The sequence below is a fragment of the Trypanosoma theileri genome, assembly GCF_002087225.1.
Source record: "Trypanosoma theileri isolate Edinburgh chromosome Unknown TM35_Tth_13_V1, whole genome shotgun sequence".
In the NCBI taxonomy this organism is placed as follows: Eukaryota; Euglenozoa; class Kinetoplastea; order Trypanosomatida; family Trypanosomatidae; genus Trypanosoma; species Trypanosoma theileri.
This window is the reverse complement of record NW_021639855.1, coordinates 166,524-177,541: the sequence shown is the minus strand read 5'-3', so window position 1 is coordinate 177,541 and position 11,018 is coordinate 166,524. Positions and strand designations below refer to the sequence as shown.

The 11,018-nt window shown below is 39.9% G+C and overlaps 4 protein-coding genes across 4 annotated transcripts; all 4 read left to right on the top strand.

The window, feature by feature from the left end:
• Window positions 1-686: 686 nt before the first annotated feature.
• Window positions 687-2,552, top strand: TM35_000131700 (putative cytosolic leucyl aminopeptidase, putative,metallo-peptidase, Clan MF, Family M17; the record flags this gene model as incomplete). The annotated part of the gene is made up of 1 exon (XM_029025386.1): window positions 687-2,552. The coding sequence occupies one exon, from the start codon at window positions 687-689 to the stop codon at window positions 2,550-2,552; it is 1,866 nt and encodes a 621-aa protein (XP_028883232.1).
• A 2,026-nt stretch (window positions 2,553-4,578) lies between these two features.
• On the top strand, window positions 4,579-5,028 carry TM35_000131690 (uncharacterized protein; the record flags this gene model as incomplete). Its single annotated transcript, XM_029025385.1, has 1 exon — window positions 4,579-5,028. One exon carries the CDS (start codon window positions 4,579-4,581, stop codon window positions 5,026-5,028), a length of 450 nt encoding a protein of 149 aa, XP_028883231.1.
• Window positions 5,029-5,667: 639 nt separating this feature from the next.
• On the top strand, window positions 5,668-10,059 carry TM35_000131680 (uncharacterized protein; the record flags this gene model as incomplete). The annotated part of the gene is made up of 1 exon (XM_029025384.1): window positions 5,668-10,059. The coding sequence occupies one exon, from the start codon at window positions 5,668-5,670 to the stop codon at window positions 10,057-10,059; it is 4,392 nt and encodes a 1,463-aa protein (XP_028883230.1).
• Window positions 10,060-10,587: 528 nt separating this feature from the next.
• TM35_000131670 (uncharacterized protein) lies at window positions 10,588-10,962 on the top strand (the record flags this gene model as incomplete). Its single annotated transcript, XM_029025383.1, has 1 exon — window positions 10,588-10,962. The coding sequence occupies one exon, from the start codon at window positions 10,588-10,590 to the stop codon at window positions 10,960-10,962; it is 375 nt and encodes a 124-aa protein (XP_028883229.1).
• Between the last annotated feature and the right edge of the window lie 56 nt (window positions 10,963-11,018).

Sequence of the window (11,018 nt, the reverse complement as noted above, 5' to 3'; positions counted from 1 at the left end):
ATTTTTGTTTTTATTTCTTTGACTCTTTTTTCATCTGCTTCATAACATAATATGAAGGAGTGAGGTGGTATCAACTGATGCCACTTCTGTATAGATACAATGGGGTACATTAACAGTGCGGGTCCCTCTATTGAGCAAAAATCTGAAAAAAAAAATAGTTTTGCCTCTGTAATCATCTATTTGGGTAGCCATACTACTATTGTTTTTGCTTAAGTTGTTGGGGTTCTGCCCCTCATGTTAATTGAATCATGTTATTAAGAGAAAAAAAAAAAAAACAACAATTACTATTTTATGTGTTTCTTTGTTTTTTTTTTTCTCTCTTTTTCTCTTTTTTGGTGTTTGTTTATAATTATTGTCATCTCAAAGGTCAAAGACGGAGCAAACAACCATTTAAGGTAAGTGGGGAAAAGAGATTAACAGTGATAACAAAAAGCGAGAAAAAAAAGTAAGCATCAGAACAGTCGAAAAAGAAAGAAAAAAAAAAACGAGGAAAAAAAAAACAAAACAGAACAAAACAAAAACAAAAAAAAAACATCATCAGTAAATAAAACAAACAAAAAAAGGGGGCAACCACATTAGTTATATATATATATACGTCGTAATATTCTCTCTCTCTCTCTGTATAACTATCTAATTCACATATAACCTATTTGAAATAGTTGAGAGATACATCCCAAATACACGGAATGCTGAAGCAACTCACTTCTCGGGCGCCCTTCCCCGCATCTCTGGCGGTTCTCCCGTGGGCCGGCCGCGATGCCGCCGCCTCTTCTTCTTCTTCCACTACTTCCGGCCGTCGGCGGGGGTCGGCCGCCGTGGAGGAGGATCGACTTCTCGCCGTGGAGTTCCTCACCGCAGGAGGCGAAGGAGGAGCGGCTGCGGCGGCGGAGAAGTCCACATCGACCCCCGGCGGCGGCGGCTCGTCGTTCCCCATCGGCGGCCGGACGGCGGCGGGGACCGTCACCCTCGACTCCGCCACGCGGCGCCTCCTCGCCGGCCTCGGGCCGAATCCCACCGTCCGCGACTACCGCCTCGCCATCACGAACGCCGTGCGGGAGGCACAGCGACTGCGCGCCTCCGGCCTTCTGCTCCGCACCCCGCCGCCCGACGCGGTGTCCAGCATGGGGGATTTATTCCAGCCGCCCAGCGCGCTGTCCGCGATGGATGTGGTGGAGAAGACGGCTTCCTTTGCCGTGACAGCAGCGTACAAGTACGATCGACTCCGTTCCAAGAAAGGGGACGACAGTGATGGTGAACGTAACCCAAAGAATACGAAAGACGAAGGACCAATGAAACTTTTCATTGATTCTGAGGCAACAGAGGCAGTTACGAGGGGTAATGTTATTGGAGATTGCATTAACACCGCTCGAAACTTGGGTAATCTTCGTGAGGATGAAGGTATTCCACAGCTTTACTGTGAGTGGATTCAAAAGGAACTCACACCACTTGGTGTGAAGGTACGTCACATATTAAAAGGCGAACGTCTGCAAAGAGCAGGATTGAATCTTCTCTATAACGTTGGAAAAGGTTCACGTCATGAACCTTACTTGGTGGTATTTGAGTATGTAGGTAATCGACAAAGCGATGAAGCGACGGCATTGGTTGGAAAAGGTGTTACCTTTGATTGTGGTGGTCTTAATGTAAAACCATATGGATCAATGGAAACGATGCATTTGGATATGATGGGAGCGGCAACCGTAATGACAACCATTAAGGCTATTGCAACACTCCAATTACCGGTAAATGTTGTTGGTGTTGTTGGTTTGGTAGAAAATGCTATTGGTCCTAACAGTTATTATCCTTCTTCTATCATTACAAGTCGTAAAGGTCTTACAGTGGAAGTCCTTAATACGGATGCTGAAGGACGTCTCGTCCTTGCTGATGCTCTTACATATGTACAACAGGATGCAAAGTTAAACAAAAAAGTGGATACCATTATTGATCTTGCCACCCTTACTGGTGCTGTTTTGGTTGGTTTGGGAAGCCGTCGTGCAGGGTTATTCAGCAATGACCTAAAACTCTCACAGCAACTCATGGAAGGTGGACGCATCAGCGGAGATGAGGTGTGGCCTATGCCTATTGGTGAAGAACATAAAAAAGCTGTGAAGGGAGGTATTGCAGATTTAGTAAATGTATCCACAGGAAGGGAAGCAGGATCCTGCACAGCCGCTGCTTTTCTGAGTAACTTTATAGATGATGGTATGAAATGGGCTCATCTTGACATTGCAGGGGCAGGTATGGGAGGTGATAAACCAAAGGGATTTCAACCTGCAGGAGCACCGGGATTTGGTGTACAACTTCTCGTGGATCACTTCCGGCAGAATTTAATAAATAAAGAAACAAACATCACCAAACACCGCATTACTGCTGCTGCTCCTATTAAACGGGCTGCTGATGCTTCTGATAATAATAATAAAAATAAAAATACTAATGCTTCTGCCGGGTCTAATATCGAGGAATCGAAGGAGGAGGTGCTGATCATGAAACCACAAAAGGGAAAGAAGATGGTACGTACTGAGAAAAAGGGTCGAAAGGATAAACGAAGGAAGTAAGAACAAAAGAAAAAAAGGGAAAACAAAACATGAAGGAAAAGAGTATGAAGGAGATACAGACACACAAGGAAAAAAAAAAAAAAAAGCACTGGTAATTATGAATATATACATAAGCCCAAAGCCGTCACAAATTGGAATGGAGAAACACAATAATAAAAAAAAAAAAGAAGGGAAGTAACTGAGAAATATATATATGAAAAAGAAAAAGAGAGAGAGGAAGTCTCTGTGTGAAAAAGCTGAGATAGGAAGTGGAGGAGATAATAATGGTGAAAGGACAACAGTACTTAATAACGAAACAAGTACAAAGGAAAGGGAGAAACTGATTCTGATTAGTGGGTCTGGATCAGGCTTTGAAGGAAATAACTAAAGAGAGAGACAGGAGATGTTGACCGACATAACGAAAAGAAAAGAAAAAATAAAGAATCAGATGATAGGAGATAAGTATGGAAACTAGAGTAATTACATTTATTAATAACTACTACTATGTTTCTTAAGACGGCCACAGCGAAAGTAATGAGCTCTTCTTATGTGGTTTGATCATATTTTGTAATTTCTGCCTTTTATTGATTACACTTTTCTCTCTGACTCTCTCTCTCTCTCTGGATGGATGAGAATGATGTATTATCTCCTCTGCTTTATTATTATTATTATTATTATTATTATTATTATTATTAACTGTACACATTCCCTTTTGGACTTCCATATGTTTTTCTTTTCTTTTTTAAATATTATTTTGTTGTTTCTTCTTCTTTCTGTTGTGGAATACTGTAATCCCTTACAAGGTACACTTTTTCTTCATGGTTTCACTATCAATATTTTGTTATTCCCCCTTTTTTTTTCTTTCTTTCTTTCGTTCTTTCTTTTTATTACTCCCTTCTCCTCTCTCTTTCATTTTTCCCTCCTTCCCCCTTCGGGGGTTTTTCCTTTCATCTCTTCACTTTAAGAAAGTACATTTACTTAAATGTACATTAACTACACACATATATACAGAGATTTATAAGATATCTAAGCCGATTATTATTATTATTATTATTATTATTATTATTATTATTATTATTATTATTATTATTATTATTATTATTATTCATTTATAACAAATTGACAAGATTTTCTCTTTTGTTTTCTTTTTTCGTTTTTATTTCCCTTTTCTTATCTCTTTTCCCTTTTCTATTTTCCCACCACCCTCTTTATTCTACGCAGTAGGAAAGAAGAGAGAGAAAGAAAGAGAGAGAGATTAGGTCAGATATAAAAAGAAAAAAGAAGACTAAAAAAAAGAGAGAAAACAAAATTTACGATGTCTATCTCTCTATCTCTCTCCCTGTGTGTGTGTGTTAAATATATTTAGTTCTATACATGCATCTCTATATCTCTCTGTATATATATATGTATGTATGTAATGTAATGTATGTATGCCTGTCTGTGTGTGTGTGTGTCTGTGTTTGTATGAAATTGTGTATGCGTGTATAGAATCACACTTTACTCTTTTCTTTACAGATACTTCTTCGGACTTAACTTTACATTTTTTTTTCTTTTTCTTTTTCTTTTGTGTGGTTAAACGATTTTTTTTTTCTTTTTTGTTGTTGGAGAAGAGAAGAAGAAAAATAAGAAAAAAAAATTGAAGTGTGGGAGAAGGGGTATCGCTTTCTTTAAAGAGCAACTTTTTTCTTTTGTTTTACATCTAAACAAACTAAATTTGTTTCTTACCCCTTTTTTTTCTTTTTTTTTTATTGTTTTTACTCTCTTTCTTTTTCCTAACGATACGATAACATTACCAGCACAGAGAAACATTTTCTTTATTATTATTATTATATTTATTTCTTCTTGTTTTGTTCTTTTTTTTTTTTCTTGATGACTCTTCTCATCTCTCATGCCTCCCCTTCTTCTCTTCCCTCTTACTCTGCGAATGAGTCATTATTTCCTTCTTTTCTCTTCTCTCCTCTCTCTCTCTCTCTATATATATATATATATATATATATATATATTCTTCCTTCTTCCTTATTTGTTAAGTACTTCACCGCTGCTAGTCATGGCGTACGCCTCCCCCGCGCAGGTGAAGTGGGCGACTTTTCTCTTCTGGCGATTTCTCGATCCCGCATTCCGCACACACTTCAAATATTACCGCCGCAAGATCGCCGTGGATCGTTATCTCGAGCGTAAAGGCATTCTTGCCAACATCGTCATTGGCGTTACCTTCGGCCTCACCCTGTACTTCACAGTCGTCTCTACATTTCTACTGCCGGCCCCAGTGGTCTCTGAGTACACAATGGAGGAGAACGCAAAGGAGATTCTTCGTGTGATGAAGTGCGATACCACAAAGGAACTGCCGGCCTTTTTGTTGATGCGAGCAAAGCGGGATATTATAGGCAAACTGCACGTGGCCGCAGACCGCGCAGAAGTAAAGCGGCAGAGAGATGAGGTGGAGAAACTGCGCCGTTTCCTACAAGAACAACAACAAGAACAGTCACAGTCACAATAATAACAACAACAACAACAGGAACATGAGGAATATTAAGTAGAAAGAAGGAGGTAGAATATCGCATGGTATTAAAAAAAAAAAACAAGAAAGGTGATGGATTTCTTGTGGTGGTGGTGGTGTTGCTGCTCAGAAGGGAGGATAACGCGTAAAAGGTATATATATATATATTATTGATCACAGCAAGAAGAAGTCTCTCTCTCTCTCTATCTATCTATATGTGTCTGTGTGTTGGAGATTTCAGAAGAGGAAAAGAGAGAGAAAATAAAAGTAACAGTGAGAGTGAGAATTGATCTGTAGGATGTACAAGGGAGCAAACTAAAAAAGATTTCCATAATGATAATAATAACAAGAATAATATTAGACGAACCCATTCTTTCTTTTCTTTTTCTTTTTTCCTTCTCTTCTCTTCTTATCTATTTATTCTATATATATATTAGCAAGAGTGTATAAAGAGTGTAGTTGTATTTCGTTTCAGCCTTCCTGCTGCGTGTAGCAGCTGAGGCTGGAGGTGCGTCTTTATCCATATCCAGTAATATATAAAACAGTCATAACAACAACAAGAATAATAATAATAATAATAATAATAATAATAATAATAATAATAATAATAATAATAATATCCATCATCATATTAACAATATGTTGGCCCCAACACGGCATCACTTGTCGTTAGACGCCTTATCATCCTTCTTGCCCTCTCATTCCTTTTCCGATGCCATTCCTATCATATCACGTCGTCTACAGGTACTCTCATACGTCCTTGCAGAGATCAGCAGTGCGGCAATGCTCTTGGATGACTACGTGCGGGCTGTGTTAAATCTCTCCCATCGCCTCTTCACCGCCTGGCAGAGTATTGCCGTTGCTGCTATTGCCCGACAGGACTCAACAGACACTGAAATAAGAAGAGGTGGAAACGGCAACACACTCCTGCGGCGTTGGCATCGTATGAGACGATTCAGTTGTGATAGAGAAAACACCACATCTCCTCATCTACACAGTAGACATCGATCCTCTTCTGAACGGGGGGAACGGAAAAAACTTCGAGTTTGTTATCAAAAGGAAAATGTAGCGGCAAGACATGTGGAGAATGCACGGCGTATAGTAGTAATGGCCCTCTTTCATCAATACTTGCAGGTTGTGGTGGTGGATAGTATGGATGATCTTGTCTTGCGGGATTGGATTGGACCTCGACATCCACCACAGCGACGAACACAACATAATACCCATCATCATCATCATCATCATCATCATCAGCAAACTTCTTCACATAGACGAGATAGTTCGGAAAATCGGTTTACTGATCTCACAGATGTGGAGGAAAATACAACTAGCAATAATGAAAGAGAACGAGCACAGCGGATGCTGCCGTGTCTTAAACGGGCACGTAGTGTTCTTACACCACAACGGCCAAAGAAACAAGAAGAACAACACCAACATGGACGAGGACGACAATTGGTACGGAGTTTATCCTTGGTGGGAAAAAGGAATGATGATAACCACCATGATAATAATAATGATACTAATAATAATAGTACTACTACTAATAATAATAATAGTACGGATACTAATAATGAGTATGCGTTCTTTCCAGTTAATTTGCAGGTTTTCATGCGAGCTGCTATTGCTTTTAATCCTACGGCATGTGCATTGCAGCTCATGTCACGATGCGTTTTACACGCCCGACATGTTCGCAACGTGGATGATGAGGTCGTTGTAAATACTTCTGACATTGGAGAAGGAGAAGGCGAGGGAGAAGGAGAAGAAGGTTTATTTTATGTTGTTGTAGCTAGTAGGGCTGTTGGTGTTTGTGAACATAATGAACCTTGTTTTGGAAATCGCAAGTTTTTTTTCGTAACCTATCAGGAACCAGAGATGCCACCCGAATATGAAATTCCTCTTACTACTACTACTACTACTACTAGTAATAGTAATAGTAATAATAATAGTACGAATAATAATAGTACTACTAGTACTGGGATAGCAGGTGTAATGCCTTCTCTGCAGTCGATAAGAACTATGGGAAGAGAAACCGAAATAACTGAACCAACTGAAGAAAAAGAAGAAAAGGCCTCTAGTAAGGACCGTGATGGATATGAAAATGTACCAGAAAGTACACGAGCGTGGAGTCGCACTATAGACACTCTTACCCAAATGTTTCCAGAATTACACCGCAGACACACATCTGTACATACTCGCGATTCTACATATACTTCTCCACGTCTTGTACCGAGTACCACTACCGCATCTTATAGTAGTAGTGTTGATCCGCAAGAGAAGAGACGATCTTCTAGTGATGTGGAAGAAGTGCGGCATCGATTATCTAATCATACCATGTTAAGACGTGGAGTTCCCCCACGAGATAGAAAGGATCAGATGTCAAATGTAAACAACGAGGAGCAGCAAAAAGAAGAAGAAGAAGAAGAAGAAGAAAACGAAGAAAAAGAAGAAAAAGAACCAGCAGAAGCAGCAGATAATGAAGAAGAAGAAGAGATACGTCCATTATGGCTTCTCATGCACTCTAACCGCTGCAGTGCCACCGGTACCTTCTTTACGACTACTGCTGCTGGTAATGGACGTCTTCTTATGGATACTCCAACAGGTCCATTACGCCGTCAGCCGGGATGTGTGGATGATTATTGCGTGCCATTCGATCAGGCTCTCTTTGTTCCGCCCAATGCCGGTCATGATACAATGCACCGTGGACCAGCACTACTTCCACCACTAATAACAGCTCCATCCACAGCGCTAACAGTGGCAGTGCCAACAACATCCATCCCCACTGCGACGGAGACACTTATGACGAATGGACAGTGTGCCTTTGCAGAAGAACTTATTGCACGGTTAAACTTCTGGTGTGCACGGGGTGAGCCGCGTCGTCGTCGTTGGGGTATTAACACAGCAGGTGTTGAACCTAATGTAAATTTTACTAATGATAGTGAGGCTACTACTACTACTACTCCTACTACTAGTGCTAATACTACTAATACTACTAGTGCTAGTACTAGTAATACTGGTAAGAATAGTCGTGGGTGTTTGGGGAGTGGTGTAGTCCTACCATTAAGATTGCTTTTCACACGGGTAGGAACGATTCGCTTTCGTCCACAGGAGTCGGCAGTGTATTGCAGTAAGAAAGGTCAACAGTTACTCTTTCTAGCACTTGCAGAGACTACGGAGTTAGTGATTTGCGCTATGCAGGATAGTCGCCCACATAATAGAAGAAGAAAAAGAAGAAGAGACAGTAAGGTACGTCATCGCCATTCACATGATATTAGTGATGATGATAGTGATAGTGATAGTTCTAGTGAAGAGGATAGTGATAACGGTATCAAACACCATCATCATGGAGTAATGTCTGATAATAAGAGTGATTCAGCTGAATGGGGACACTATGATCACATTGCAGCAGAAGCAGTAGTGGAATGGTCACAAGGTGATAGTCTGAAAGACGAAGACGAAGAAAACGACAACAATAACGTGAAGAATGAAAGTTCAGAGAAGGAAAAAGAAAGATCCTTTACATCTAGTGCTTATGCTAGAAGAACCTCCTCACCAAAACATAACCGAAACACAATAAAACCTTCTTCACTTACAACGCGTGAAAAACATCAGTGTAGAAATGAACGTTTAAAAATTGAATTTCGTCTCGCTCGTTCTAAACGTCTTGATGCTATTCTTGTAGATACTCATAGTGCTAAACCCATTGCCTCTCTCACTTTATCTCAATCACGACGATTTGGTCAAGGACCCAGTGAAGTAGTGAATGATCAGGTGGTACAGAATACCACTTTTATTGTGAATTCCTTCAGTCACTATGTAGCCCCATTATTACGACACCTTCGCGAGGATAAAATACTCATGGTGGATATGGATCGTACACTTGTGGATAATGCCATTCTCGCAGGGGAACCACCAGACATGGATGGTAGCACTGCCGCTACTACAACCGCATGGCATCAAGAAAGAGGTGGTATTCGTGGGGATTTACAACTTTATTGTGAGGAACGTAAAGATGTTCATTATTTAGTAACAGATGGACATAAACAGGCCATGCGTACAGAAACGATTTATGTACGTCGTGGGGTACGAGAAATGCTTCGACACTTTCATGTGGAATGGGGTATTCCACTTATCTTGGTAACAAAATCATCTCTTCGTCGAACAGAGGCGATTCTCTCTCAGATATTTGATCCAAAAGGAGAACTTTTTCCTGAAGGCGGCGGTCGTATCTTTACAGCAGAATCCATTATGCGAACCTTATCCTCCTCTACATCTAATGGAACCACCCATTTGGATATCAATAAGAATGATAGTGATGAGAACAATCATAATCACAATACTACTAATACAAATACGAACAACAACAACAACAACGTAACGGATTGGCAATTGTACCAACGGAATCTCGCAAGAACGCCCAAGTCTATAATTGCGGTATTACATGAATTGGATCGCGCATCAAAACCACAAAGTGGTTCATCCCAACAACCGCGAAATATTGCCGTATTAGATGATGCCCCACATGTGTGGGTAAAGGCGGATTGGCCCTGTACGGTTTCACTCGCTCCCTACACACTTGACCGTGTGGACCCACCTGAGTACTTTTCGCCTAATGGACTCATTGTATCTATGCTCATCTCCGCACTCTACAGTAGTAAGTGTATGGTGTACCCAGTATCACCATTAACAAAAGACGCAAAGGATGGACATGGCACAGCTTCGGAGAGATATCACAGACGTAGGAGGAAAGAAAAAAGAAAAGATGGAGACAGTGATGTGGATACATCTTCATCTTCTTCTTCTGCTTCTTCTGTTAATTCCATGGACACAGAGATTGCAGTGAAGGCGGCAACGTTGCGTGCGAAGAACTCTGTGGAGTCTGCCCATTCATTGGATTCTCATGCGGATATGAATGAAGCCATTGTAGAGGAGAATATAGCCCCAGCAGAAGAGGCCGTTGTGGAAGAAGTTGGTGGGTGGAATGACGGTAGCCATTGGGCTTCACCAGATGTAGAAGATGTAACTCCCATTTAAAAAAAAAAAACACACACATGTAGAGCGAGATTAGGGGGATGTATGGATTCTGTTTTCTTTTTTTTTTATTATTATTATTATTTATGTTTATTTATTCTTCCATTTTTGTCCTTTTGCTTATATATATATATATATTTATCCTTCTGCGCTCTTAATCGTAGTCGTCGAAGAAAAAAAAAAAACTCTTGGTATTATTACTATTATTATCATTATTATCAATTTCTTCCCTCTTGTAGTTTCCCATCCACCCCACCTTTCTTTACCATTAATAATAATAATGGCTGATAAAGAGTGATTCCTAATGGGTGTACTCCCTAACGTACGTTTTCTCTTGTTTTTTTTTCTTTTCTTTAATAGTGATTGTGGGAAAAGGAAACGTAGATTGGAATTTGCCCTACTTTTGTGGGAGAGTCACACCGTTTCCATTTCCATAAACATAAAATAGAAGAAAAAAGGAAAAAAAAAAAAGAAAATAGAAGGAAAGGAAACGAGAAAGAACAAGAGAAAGAGAAAAAAAAAAAAAAGAGAATGAAGAACAAGTACGATATACCAGAGAGAATACGATGGTATCACACACTCTGGGAATTGCGTGATAAGGAGTTCCGCACAATTTATCTCGCCGGTAAACGCCGTCAAATGCGTATCTTTTGGAAATATGAAAGTCATTTGGTGTATGAACGCGTTATTATGGGATTCGCAGTGGCAACTGGTCTTTTCCTCCTATGTAATACAAATTTAGCCTTGGCCTTATTCCGTATGCCAACAGAGGATGTGAATGAATTACTTAAACAAGATGTCTGGAGAAAGTACAAGAATGAAGTGAATGAGAGAAAAGATCAAGCTAGTAAGATGTTGGAAGACTCTAGTTATATTCATGATAAGAATAAACCACTATCGACATAAAACTACTTAATATGGTAAAAAAAAAAAAGAAGCCAAAAAAAAAAAAAAAAAAAAAA